The 14,408-nt window shown below is 37.7% G+C and overlaps 1 protein-coding gene across 1 annotated transcript in view; it reads left to right on the plus strand.

The window, feature by feature from the left end:
- Positions 1 to 14,408, plus strand: part of ABCA12 (ATP binding cassette subfamily A member 12) — a 214,955-nt gene that overhangs the window by 17,258 nt on the left and 183,289 nt on the right. Inside the window, exon 2 of the mRNA XM_033230381.1 lies at positions 9,430 to 9,523. Within this exon, the coding sequence (XP_033086272.1) occupies positions 9,430 to 9,523 (94 nt within the window). The remainder of the gene's footprint in view (positions 1 to 9,429; positions 9,524 to 14,408) is intronic.

The raw sequence follows: 14,408 nt of genomic DNA on the forward strand, positions 1-14,408 counted from the left end.
TTTTAAGATCTTGTCTTCCCATCGGCAAGAGGGAAGGAGGTTATTATGTTAAAAGTGATAATGCATGTTGTGTTTAGCAGAGCATGTTGCATAGTCTAAGCAGTCAATATATATTAGCTATTATAATTTGGAGTATCGTATTGAATGCTAATATTAATTATAACAAGACCACTTGACAACAAGAATTCATCCTGGGGAACATATTTTGTAACAGTACTTAACGGAATTGTTAACGTTGCCGAGGGGAAGAGGGGATTTTGTCTTTCTTCAAATACTCATAGAATTCTCATGTGGAAGAGGAGGCCAAACTTAGACAAATAGGCAGTAGTTACGGGAAGAAATATTTCACCTTAATATAAGCAAAAATATCAGACAATATGAGTTGTCCAATGATGAAGCAGTCTCATAGTAAACTTCTAGTCACTAGAAGCATTCACATAGAGGTTGGATAACCATATGGCAGATATATTTTCCCTAAGTCTTAACGTACCAGTCATTCTGGACTTATTTCTGTTCCTGGAATATCCCCCTCTCTTCCCCATCTGTGGATCTTCACACATATGCTTCTTCTGCTCGAAAGACTCCCACTTCTTTCTCACGCTCCATCCAACACACATTTATTTCTTCTGTTTGACCCTTTTTCATCCTTCATGTTTTAGACTCAGCTGTCTTTGATTTATCTGTCTCTTGCATTCTTTACTTCCTATGTCATATTATGCATTCCAGCTAGCTGTAATTATTTTTTTCAATTTCTGTTTTAGATATGGGGAGTATGTGTGTAGGACTGTTAGATGAGTATATTGCATCCAAGTGGTGAGCATAGTACCAAATAGGTGGTTTTTCAACCCATGCCTCCATCCCTCCCTCCTCTAGTACTCTGCAGTGTCTGTTGTTCCCATGTATATGTCCATAAGTGCTCAATGTTTAACTCCCACTTATAAGTGAGAACACAGAGTATTTAGTTGTCTGTTCTTACATTAAATTGCTAAGGATTATGGCTTCAGCTCTATCCATGTTGTTGCAAACGACATGATTACATGATTTCATTCTTTTTCATGGCTATGTAATATTCCATGGTGTATATGTACCACATTTTCTTTATCCAATTCACTGTTGATGGACAGGTAGGTTGATTTCATGTCTTTGTTATTATCAGTAGCAAGGTGATGAACATATGAGTGTATGTATCTTTTTGTTATAATGATCTTTTTTCCTCTGGTTGTATGTCCAGTAAAGGGATTGCAAGGTTAAACGGTAGCTTTGTTTTAGGTTCTTTTGAGAAATCTCCAAACTGCTTTCCATATGGCTGAACTGATTTATATTCCCATCAACAGTAGATAAGTGTTCCCTATTCTCTGAAGCCTCGCCAGCATCTGTTTTTTTTTTGTCATCGTTGTTTTGATTTTTTTTTTTTTTTACTTTTTAATGATGGCCATTCTGACTTATGTGAGGCCAAAACAGCATGGCACTGGTCCAGAAACAGGTGCATATAACAACTGAACAGAATTGGAAACTGAGAAATAAAGCACCATACTCACAACCACCTGATCTTTGACAAGGCTCGCAAAACCAAGCAATGGGGGAAAGGACTCCCTATTCAATAAGAGGTGCTGGGATAACTGACCAGCCATATGCAGGAGAATAAAACTGCGCCCCTACGTTTCCCTATATATAAAAATTAACTCAAGATGGATTAGGAAATGTAAGACCTCAAACTCTAAGAATCCTAAAAGAAAATCTAGGAAATACCCTTCTTGACATTGGCCCTGGCAAATCATATTTGGCTAAGTCCCCAAAAGCAATTGTAACAAAACCACAAATTGATAAATGGGACCTAATTAAGCTAAAGAGCTTCTGCCCAGCAAAAGAAATCATCAGCCAGGAGTGGTGGCTCATGCCTGTAATCCCAGCATTTTGGGAGGCCAAGGCTGGCAGATCACCTGAGGTCAAGAGTTCAAGAATAGCCTGGTCAACATGGTGAAACCCTGTCTCTACTAAAAATACAAAAATGAGCCAGGCGTGGTGGCACATGCCTGTAATCACAGCTACTTGGGAGGCTGAGGCAGGAGACTTGCTTGAACCTGGGAGGTGGAGATTGCAGTGAGCTGAGATCGTGCCACTCTACCCTGGGCAACAGAGCAAGAATCGGTCTCAAAAAAATATATATATATATATAAATTGAGGAAACAGATAACCTAAAGAATGGGAGAAAATACTCTCAAACTCTGCATGCAACAGAGGTCTAATATCCAGAATCTATACAAACTTAAATCAGCAAGCAAAAAACAAATAATCCCATTTAAAAAATTGGCAAAAGACATGAACAGACGCTTCTCAAAAGATGACATACAAGTGGCCAACAAACATATAAGAATGCTCATCCTCACTAATCATAGAGAAATGCAAATTAGTTGTAATTTTTTTTTGTTTCCCTTTCTCAAAAGACTGAAAACTTACATTGCTGTATCCCCAGTGTCTGGTCCACAGTAGATGCTCAACAATTTTTTGTTGTATTTATCTGTAGATCTTAAATAAATGATTACTGTTTTATATATATTTATATGTATACTCTAAATTTCCTTAAAACTCTCCAAAACTGACGATATGAAGAGGAATGAAAACTCTTCAGCTTAGCCTTTTGTTTTTGTTTTTGGATTGAGGCAAAAGAAATCCTATTCAAATATAGAAACTGTATTGATATTCAGTTTCATATCATTCTTTTTTCTATTAATTTTTTTTTTTTGAGGCGGAGTCTCACTCTGTCATTCAGGCTGGAGTGCACTAGCGAGATCTCGGCTCACTGCAACCTCCACCTCTTGGGTTCAAATGATTCTTCTGTCTCAGCCTCCTGAGTAGCTGAGACTACAAGAACATGCCACCATGCTCGGCTAATTTTTGTATTTTCAATAGAGACGGGTTGTCACCATGTTGACCAGGCTGGTCTCAAACTCCTGACCTCAAGCAATCCGCCTGCCTCGGCCTCCCAAAGTGCTGGGATTACAGGCGTTAGCCACCATGCCCTGCTGGGTATCATTTATTTTTGACATAACCAGCCTCAGGCTACTCTAGTATAAAGGCACAAACTCAAATGTCTGTAGGGACAAAATATGTAATGTATAGGTAAAGTGCACCAAGCACTTCATTAAAAAGTGGGGAATGGTGACATCTATGATGAACTAGAGAGTACTTTCCCCATTTAAAGGCATTCACATTTCATTGAAAACAGTAACAAAACCGTGTGCAAGAAACAAAACAGCTCCGTGAGTCTGATGTGATCTTTCTACCGCCAGTCTGTTACTTCTGCTCTAGGATAATAAGATGTAGTAATTAAATTCACAGAGTCTCCAAACAGTAGTTTAGTTTCATATAATTTAAAAAATATATAGTTAGACTTGTTTACTGAAAATTCACCTGTATCTTATTTTCTTTACTATTTAGTGAAAATGGTAAGATAATAACAATGGTAGACAAAAATAGAATCAGATAGTCTAGCATTAATTAGAATAAAGGGTTCTGACAACGTAATAAAGTAGTGATATCCTAAAGTTGAAATTATATGCTTTGCCCAATTTTGTAGAACATCAGGTTTTTGAAATTTGCAAATACTGGAAATAATAGTTCTTAGCAGGTGCAGAGGAAAATATTACTAGATAATTTGATTTCGTTATTAGATACTGCAGATTAGCTTTAAATGAAAGTTTTGCAGTGGATTTACATTTGATTAATATAAGGAATTGCTTAAGATTTAAACTTGTAATTTTGAGTTCATGACTTAGTGACTGCAAGGTCACTGAAATGTGCCCTGATGTTATCATTTATTCTCCAAACCTTGATACTTGCATGCAACAGGATAGAGTTTCTAGATATGAAGCTTGTCTTTATCTCTTTTTCTGTTTCTTCATCTTTTGTATTCTTTTAAAAATTAGTCTGGATTTTCAAAAAGAAATGCAGAAATCTTTTAAATAATTTCTAAACTTTTTATTTTGAAACAAATTTAAAGAAATGTTGCAAGAACAGTGCAAATAACTTTTTTTTTTTTTAGAGCAATTTGAGATTGGTGCTCCATTACCCCCAGATACTTTAATGTACATTTTCTACAAAAAAAGCATAGCTCAATACCACCATCAAATCCTTAGACTCAAGGTTTACCAGTTGTTGGAACTGTGGCCTTTATACAGCAAAAGGATCCAGTTTAGAATTACATGCTGCATCTAGTTTTCATGGCTCTTGTCTCCTTCAGTCTGTAACAGTTTCTCAATTTTTCCTTGACCTTCACGACCCTGACACTTTCGAACCTTCATGACCAATTGTCTTATAAAGTATCGGTTGTTTCTTTATTTTTTGAGTCAGGTTATTATTCATCTTTGGCAAGAATGTCACAAAAATGATCCTGTTTTTTCCATTTCATCACATTAGGTTGTGCGTGATGACAATTTGTCCCATTTTGTAGGGAAATATTTTGTAGGTACGTGCTCCTTTCCTCATTAAGCTTTCAATTTGTTTATGTTTACCTAGGTGTTTGTTTCCATCAGCAGAGATTCATGGATTCCTAGTTTACTTAATTAAATATATTTTATTTTTAAATATATTTTAATGCTTAAATGCAGCCACAGGCTGGTATCTGTATTCTTGGATGTGTCCTCATCACTCATTGCCAATCCCTTTGCAGTAAATCCATCATGCTTCTATCAATCTACCTACCTACCTGTCTACATCAATCAAGTAAGCTATATAACTATGTATCCTTTTGTATCATCTGTCTCTTTCTCTGTCTTCTACATATCAACTTTAGCTATGTCGAGTATTGAAAATAGTGAGACCCCACTAGCAATGATCACACCTGGCACTCAGTTGTCTACCAAAAGCAGCTAGCGTTTTTTGGAAAAATAGGTGTTTTCAGGAACTGGACAAAGAAGGTACACAATAAGGCAGAAACAAATTGTGGAACCAGAAAGTAAAAAATAAATAATACACACACACATTTTAATCTACATTTTATGTCTCTTTATACACTTGGGAATTAGGAGTTTATGCCCACTTTGCTCATTCTAACCCAACACTACCAAATTCATTCTAGTTTCCTTCTTTTCCAATTGTTATAACTCCCCTGGTGGATAGTGGGAAGCCGGACTCCCCTAATGGGGGATATATCTACTTTTATCATCAATCTGCTCTTATGAAATCAATCGCCTGCCACTGCCTCTGTCCTGTCTTCCTGCACTGACACCTTCTTCACCCCACTTGGTCTCTGACACCCCACATCTCACTGCTTCAGTGCCCATGTCCTCTTCACCCTTCTAAGTCCCCACTTCCCTCACTGGGTCGCTGTGGATCCCCAAGTACTAGTATGTACACTTACCTTGCTAGGACCTACCTATGGACTTTTGGATTGAATTTTTCAGGAAAAGAAGAAGAAAAAGAGAACAGAATGGTACATCTGAGTAGAAAATAAATCCTGGAGAAATAAAAGGATACAAATGCCCTGGCCCACTAAGGAATTATAAACTATTTAGTGTGCACATACCCTTTGATGCCAAGAGTATAGGGGGGTGGAATGCCAAGGAGATGTATAGACAGTGTAAAATAATTACACTCTAAGCAAAAATATGAAACCTTTAAACATTGCTTTCCTCAAGCATCTCAAGTATCTCCTATGTCTATATGTGTAAAATTAATATATTATCCCTTTCTCTAAACAAACAGAAAAAAATCATGGCTCATTGGTTTAGAGTTTGAATCCTTGACACTGCATTTGCTTCTAGGTTGCTTATAATCATATTTAAAATGGTGTTGTGAACAACACTGCTGCCGCGAAAATTTAAATTTTATTTATTTCTAGCTTTTGTGATTAACCTGTCAAGCTTAACATTTGTGAGACCACAGTATAGAGGGCTTTGTATTTATTATCCCTCTAAAATGCGGTATGCAGAAATGTTCTCTAAACCTCTCTCTGACCTGAAATCCCAGGGAAATCTTGTAATAATAGATTTGTTTATAGGCTGGCTGTGGTTTTTGCCTTCAACAGAGTCTAAAATGCCTTAAACGTTTCTGGTATATATTACATTTTTGTCTGGATTCAAAATATGTTTAAAATTAATTTTAAAACTCACCAAAACATCCTCATGAAATCAACAAATTAGATCAAGCAAAAGACAACTTAAACATACCATACAATATATGCCCCTTATCTGAATGTGGATATGTTGGTATAGTTGATCTCAGTCACTGAATTCTCATGAAGTTGCCATAGAAAATGAATAGATGTTCCTAAAAGTAGCTATGGGGCATCAAGCCTACTCAGATGAATACTTTCCTTAAAGAATAACTATGGCCTCAAAGACAAAACTGTTAAATCCACAAACATTAATTTTTTAACCTTAATTCTTTCTACTCTACGTTTCAAATGAGAAACATAAAATAAAGATGATACCTTGTATCCAGGATCTTTAAAGAACAATCTCTAATTTCAAAATAAATCAGAGATGAGGCTAGAATAATAACACATCTTACATTTCTGTAGCACTCATATTTTTGCAATATAATTTCTGTAATGCTTTCTTATTTGCTGCTCAGAACAGTACGATAATTATATTTTTAAAAATTCTGGCCTCCTATATATCTTGGGATTCAGATCCTTGTTCCCTGCTCTGCCTCACAATTAGATATATGACTTTGGACAAATTATGCTAACTTTCTGCACCTGGAAAATACAAAAAAAGAGTTGGATCAGATTACAGGACCTTAGGATGGCTTTGGCAGTCTGGTCAAACCTACAGCCTCTTTAAGAATAATGTTTTAAAATTCATCATGTAAAACAAAATAAAAAGGATTATAAATAAAACCAATTATACTGAAATTCAGTTATCAGAGTATTAAAAAAAAAATTTGGCGGGGCATGGTGGCTAACGCCTGTAATCCCAGCACTTTGGGAGGCCAAGGCGGGCAGATCATGAGATTAAGAGATCGAGACCATCCTGGCCTACATTGTGAAACCCTGTCTCTAGTAAAAATACAAAAATTAGATGGGCATGGTGGCACACGCCTGTAGTCCCAGGTACTCTGGAGACTGAGGCAGGAGAATTGCTTGAACCTAGGAGGCAGAGGTTTCAGTGAGCTGAGATCGCACCATTGCACTCCAGCCTGGCGACAGAGCAAGACTCCGTCTCAAAGAAAAAAAAGCAAATTTATGATATGGTAATATGTGTGTCTCCTTATTATGCATTAAATAAAGGTCTAGTGGTGAATTCATACCTAATTTTACTATAGTAATGAGTATAAATAGCACTTTAAGGTATCTGCAACAACTCTAATGTGATTTTTAAATATCCATAATTTCTATTAGTGACAAAGTCACAGGTACTTCTAACAACACTGTGGTTCATTCCCTACATTCGTCATTAATGGAAATACTAAATGTTAATAACAGGCTAGAGAAAATAAATATATAATCTCTTTTTCTCCCATTCAAATTTACAAATGCCCTGAATTCTCTTCATTAGGTGATCCCAAAGAAATTTTCCTACAAAAATATTCCAGGACTTTGTGAACACTCCTGTTAGATAGGCAGGGTGGCATACATCTACATCCACTCTCCTCAAGGTGCAGTCCATGGATCAGCTGCATCAGCATCACCTACCCAGCAGCTTCTTAGAAATGTAGAATCTCAGCCCCCACCTCAGACCTTCTGAACTATAATCTGTATGTTTACAAGATCCCAAGTTGATTTGGAGTCCACCCGAGTGTTTGAGAATCGCTGTTTTAGATTAACTTGTTCAGTCTGTATGGGTGCTTTTCAAGCTCTGATCAAACCGATTGCCTCAGGATTCCTTGGATCTATAGTGAACTTCCATTTTTGAAAACTTACCCTTATACCCAAAGTCTAAAGAGCTGGTGAGACAGGCCTACCAGCGAGGAGAGCAGCACTCTTGGACGCGCAATGGAGATTTTAGTAGCAAATGTGCATTAGGAGTTATTTAAGGATCAGTAATTTATGGGGTTTGGATTGCTTTGGTGAATGGAAGAGCTCTAGGTAGATTGTTTGAGATTTGGCTGAAGCAAATTGTCTCTGAAAAGTGGGAGAGGAAAGGTAAATCTGACCACAAAACTATACAGAAACGCAGTTCCAAGTTTCACTTTATTAAGTATATGCAAAATTTGTCCCTGTGGTGTGGTTTGAGCACCATAACTATTTGCATATCACAGTTAATGTTCTTGTGAATATGTGTTTTTCATGGCTCTAGAGCCAATTATATAGATCTATAAAATATTAAGCAGTTAGTGTTTTTCAAACTGAATCATATCTACATGGTGAGGAAAACCAGCTCATAAAGTACTTAATGTGAAATTCTCTAATAGAAATTTCAGGCCTGGTGTGGTGGCTCACACCTGTAATCCAGCACTTTGGGAGGCCGAGGCAGGTGGATCACAAGGTCACGAGTTCAAGACCAGCCTGGCCAAGATAGTGAAACCTCATATCTAATAAAAATACAAAAATTAGCCAAGCATGGTGGCGGGTGCCTGTAATCCCAGCTACTCAGGAGGCTGAGGCAGAGAATTGCTTGAACCTGGGAGGCAGAGGTTGCAGTGAGCCAAGATCGTGCCACTGCACTCCAAGCCTGGGCAACAGAAGAAGACTCCATCTCAAAAAAAAAAAAAAAAAAAAAAAGCAATTTCAATGCAGTATGTGTTTTTGAGCATCTAGTTTTCATCTAGTGGTAGAAATTTAGGTATCAATAAGACACTGCCCCTACCATAAATGAATGACCGGTTTATTTGGGAAGTGGGCAAACAAAATCATTGACTATAACAGTGTAAGTTCTATGATAGAAGCAGACACGCAAGACATTAAGGAGTATGTGGGACTACATGGGACTTGAAGTTCCTTTTTACTCCTTCACTCATTGACTCAATTATTTCTCCGTTGGTTCGTTCTTAGGTTCATTTATTCAACATTATTTATGGGTCATGGCCCATGTCACACACCAGTCTTTATGACTGAGCATAGAATGCTGACATTGAAAAGGCTAAAATAGGCATAGGTTGAAATTACTTCGGGTTCTGTATGCCCTGTTTAGAACATTGTGTCTTATCCAAGGGAAGTGGGAAATTCTAAAGGATTTTTAAGGAATGAAGTAACCAATCAGGTTTAATTTTAATATAATCATGATTGGGGCAGTCACGAGAGGTGATCCAAAAGAAGTCTTCAGAAGATTATTTCATGGTTTTAAGCCTGGAAAAATCATTCTTCTGTGCGTTTACAGGTCTTTTACATATTAAAAAAATCATTCATTTTTTATTAATAATATCTATAGTTGGTCAAATATTCAGCTTGTGTTGAAATATTATAGTATGACACATTTTTGTAGTCAGGTCTTAAAAATCTTTGGTTCAACAATAAAACTAACCATTTTTTCTACCATTATGTTGCAGCTTTGGACACTTGTCTTGATCTTATGGCCGGTTATTATTTTCATAATTTTGGCTATTACCCGGACCAAATTTCCTCCAACTGCAAAACCAACTTGTAAGTAAATGAAATTTGTTTCTTTCCCTAATTTTCAGATTCTAGTTAAAATTTATTTTGGTACCACTTTAGTGTTTCATTTCATTTTTTTTTTTTTTTGTATAGTGTTTTCACTTGGAAGGATCAATATGAACAATTTGTGTGTTTTTTACCCTAGATTTTGAAGTTCGTCAGAAAGTTGAGTTTGTAATATTATGTAGAAAAATATGAAGCTTGTAGAAGCCAGAAAATATTTTAGCCTTTTTAAAATGTTGACCCATTGATTATTCATTTCATACATTTTGCCATGATATGCACAACACAAACAAGCAGCAACCTAGCGCTACATCATTCTTCACTTTTGTAATGGAAATCGTAGTCTTGTATTTGATCAACCAAACAAATGAAAATCCAGAGTAGTATGCACATCTCTTCTCTCTCTTTAGGGCTGATATTTGAGTGGTGTAAGTGTGTCAACACATTTAGTTCAAGAGAATATTGTTCTCTAATTAGTGCTCTTTCAGTTACATTTAGTAACTGTCAAGTTGTAAAATGGGCAGAATGCCTGACACTCTGTTATTTTCTTTTGGATCCAGAATGAAAAAGTAGAAAGGACTAAGAAAAGTCCTCAAAACTGAAGGGGTTTTAACCCCAGTGGTTTGACGAATGCTGTTTTCATTTTTGTTTTTTCCCTGTGAAGCCAGTTTTCTTAAAAGAGGAGGAAAAGTCAAACCAGATGCTTCTTGCTTCACAAAGCAGCCATCTCCTAAAAAGCTTCTTGTAAATCAAATTTCTGTAAATCAGATTGTATTTCACAAAAATTGCGGTAATTTGCTATGTAAAAGAAGACAATGCTGAGTTATTTTGTAAAGAGAGTAAAAAGTTAGTGACTTTTAAAAATAATTAGTGTTTTTGAATCACCCAGTTCTAAGAAATCAGATGAGAACCATAGCAGAATTTACATGAATCATGCGCAATTGGCTAATTCAAAACAAAATGTTAATTCACTTAGTGGAAAGCGTTTGAACTCTTGGTGCTAGAATAAATAATTCCTTACATTTAAATAGTAATTTATTTATGTTTTGTTTTGTTTTGTTGAGACAGAGTCTCGTTCTGTCACCCAGGCTGGAGTACAGTGGCGTGATCTCAAGTCACTGCAAGCTCCGTCTCCCGGGTTCACACCATTCTCCTGCCTCAGCCTCCCGTGTAGCTGGGACTACAGGAGCCTGCCTCAGCCTCCTGTGTAGCTGGGACTACAGGCGCCCGCCTCGTCGCCCGGCTAGTTTTTGTATTTTTAAGTAGAGACAGGCACCCACCACCTCGCCCGGCTAGTTTTTTGTATTCTTTAGTAGAGACGGGGTTTCACCATGTTAGCCAGGATGGTCTCGATCTCCTGACCTCGTGATCCACCCACTTTGGCCTCCCAAAATGCTGGGATTACAGGCGTGAGCCACCGCACCCGGCCAATAGTACTTTATTTCTAAAGGATTTTATTTCAAGTCATTTGAGTTATTGATGAGATTTTATTAGATTGTTCATAAAAACAGCATAATTTTGCTCTCTTCATATTATGTGTATATTAGCTGTTTATAAGAGATTGGCTCCATCGTATACTGTTGGAGTTTATATGTTCGTTTGTATCTTAAGTAGCATGGGCCTCAGAAATAATCCATTTATATATTTGTACATATCTTAAGTAGCATGGGCTTCAGGAATATCATATAAGTAGGACAAATACTCTTAAACAGTTAATATGCTAACTAGCAATTTTCCCAGGTTCAAGCAATACTCTGCCTCAGCCACCCAAGTAGCTGGGATTACAGGCAACCTGCCACCACACCCGGCTAATTTTTGTATTTTTAGTAGAGACGGTGTTTCACTATCTTGGTTGGGCTGGTCTTGACCTGGTGATCCACCGCCTCGGCCTCCCAAAGTGCTGGGATTACAGGCGTGAGCCACCAAACCTGGCCTTTTCCCCTGCTTTTGTGGTAGAAAGAGAATAACTTTGAGATGTCAGTTTGGATTTAGATGCTTTTATCCTGTTTTTTAAATTGCTTGTTTTTCTTTGTTTCTCATATATGTCTTTTATGCTGAAAGATTACAATTGGCCAATAATTCATCATAATAAAGATGTTTCTTGATCTCATACTGTATACCAGACACTTAGTAAGGTGGTGACTGTATTATTCATCTCACAGTTAAGAAAACTAATGCACAGAGAAATTAAGTAACTTGACCAAGATGGTACAGTTAATAAGTAGTGGTGTCAGGATTTGAAACCAAGCAGTCTGGCTCCAGAATCTGGTTTTAAGCTCATGAACTCACATTTCTTACATCTGTTAGTCAGTACTAATTTTTCACATTGCATCATTTACATTTTATAAAAGTGAACTAAAATTAGAAACTAGGAATAGAAGCACCCCTGCTTTGTCTCAATTATGAAATCAAGAAATATGGGGAGTAGGTCCATTCCAATGTATGTATTAAGAGTTATCGTAACTATTAGTATTCAATGCTACCTGTGTCCAACTAATTCTTCATGAATCATTGTAGCTGAAGTATCATAGAAATTAGGTCCTCTTTAATAGAGTTAACATCACTTGTGGGCTACCGTGCTAGTGGGGCAATAGAGAAGTGAAGATGAAACTCTAGAATCCACCTCTAGATGAAACTCAGTCGTGGTGGGTCCCTTAGTTTTCATCATTAGATCATGGGTGTGCAGGAGAGCAGGGGCAGTCTGAAATCCTACACTCATGCCCTTGTCCTCACTTCCCTGAAAACACACCACAGGAAAAGTCAGCAGCAAGAGCGACGCCAGAACACACCTCACTCCTCTGACTTTCACAACCCTCATCAGTGAGATGCCCCGCAGGCTCTTTCAACATGAAGACTTTATAATAGCTCCTCTTACCAATTCAGGCACTGGAGTCATGACAACATGCATGGATCCCACAACAACTTCTGTAATACTGTGGGTACATTCTGCTCCCAGAGGAGCCAGGCAGGTCCAGGTCTGTAGGACTTGATAACTCATTTAGAACAATTATAATTAGCAACTTAAAGGATTTCCTTCATAGTGTTTTTGATTGTTGAGCGTCTGGAGAAGTCTATATTTTTGATGAGAGGAAACCAGCTGCAATCCCTGACACCAGGGGTGCTGGTCCAGATAACGTACATATTCCTGACATCACCTGACTTCACTCACTCCCTTTTGTGTTGCAACAAACTGCTTAGGTAACTAGCCTCTGCAAATAATAAATCCCAGGTAAAGAAAACCTTTTAAGCCTGGCAGGCAGGCCCTAATTCTTCTCATTCAAACAGGGAAGAAATGAGCTGAGGTGCCAAGTTTGAAGTAGTTTCAATCTCTTATATTCTCCACATGCAGCAGCTTGTCAAGAGGCAAATGTTAAAACCAAAAAACCCTGTTTAGGAACAAGGGCCAACAAAACAGCACAAATTTCCACAAGACACACTTAGACTAAGCCAAGCTGTAACATGCAGCAAGCTTATTTTGTCTCCCTTTAATACATACATACCCATGAATGTCCAGGCAAGCCATCCCTAATTACTAGGCAACTATTTTTCAAGTACAGTAAAACCCTGACAGAATGAGATAAGTAGACTCCAAACAAAAGTAGTCATGTCAAATAAGGAGTCACACTTTTGTGAAGTTACTGAAAAACAATTTTTCTATTGTTCCCTAAATACCTCTAAAAGTACAATGGAAATCGTACCGTGCAAATATGACCATACATTGCATTAAGCCCCAACTATCCCAAGGCTGTCACTTTCTAACATTCCTGGGCTCTCTGCGGATAAGAAATTCAGCCCATCTCACATTTGAAAATCAGGGCTGGTGGAACGCAGAGGCCATCCACGAACTGAATTATATCCAGATTTATATTATCACAGAGTTATACTAAATAACACCCATCCAGATGTTACTCAACAGCTTTGGTAAATGCAAGGATGTCCAACATTTGCAGCATGACTTTTTTTTGCCTCCAAAGTATACCCTTTATCTTCAGGGATGCATAAAAGTAATAACAGGGATGAACATTTATTGAACGCTTTGCTATGTGTCAGACACTGGGCTGAGTACTTTGCATGCCTTAGTTAATACTCACATCATTTCTGTGGGCCATGCAATAGGATTGTCCCTATTTTAAAGATGAGAAAATTGAGACAGAAAAATGCGTTAAGTAATTTTCCAATGTTCACATGGTTATTATGTGCTGGAGCCTGGATTTTTGAACAAGATACCTGCAGACAGGTGGTTTTATTTAGGTCATGGGTGACACCAATGGCGGTCCTGAGGTCTGGTTCATTACAGTAACTCATTTTTCTTCCTCATACCACTTATTAGCACTATCATATATTGAGCATTGCTGTAAACATGAACTCAAGTTGTTTTTCTACTTGTTAGTAGCTCTGGGAAAAAAAATGTGAGAAGGAAGATTGAAATTGTTGATCAGCAAGTGGTTTGTGGGATCCATGCATGTTGTCATGACTCCAGTGCCTGAATTGGTAAGAGGAGCTATTGTACAGTCCTCATGTTGAAAGAGCCTGCGGGGCATCTCACTGATGAGGGTTGTGAAAGTCAGAGGAGTGAGGTGTGTTCTGGCATTGCTCTTGCTGCTGACTTTTCCTGTGGTGTGTTTTCAGGGAAGTGAGGACAAGGGCATGAGTGCAGGATTCCAGGCTGCACCCTGCTCTCCAGCACACCCATGATCTAATGATGAAAACTGAAGGACCCACAGGAAATAATTTTGTTTGCTATCTTGATTGGCTCAAAATTTACATAGGATTTTTGTTGTTGTTGTTCTGAGAAGCTCAGAATTCATCATCATTTGTCTTTTGCTGTGGATTGCCCAATCCAGTTTCTGCATTCTCATGAGTTCCAGCA

Source organism: Trachypithecus francoisi, unplaced genomic scaffold (genome assembly GCF_009764315.1).
Source record: "Trachypithecus francoisi isolate TF-2019V2 unplaced genomic scaffold, Tfra_2.0 Lachesis_group13, whole genome shotgun sequence".
Taxonomy (NCBI): Eukaryota; Metazoa; Chordata; class Mammalia; order Primates; family Cercopithecidae; genus Trachypithecus; species Trachypithecus francoisi.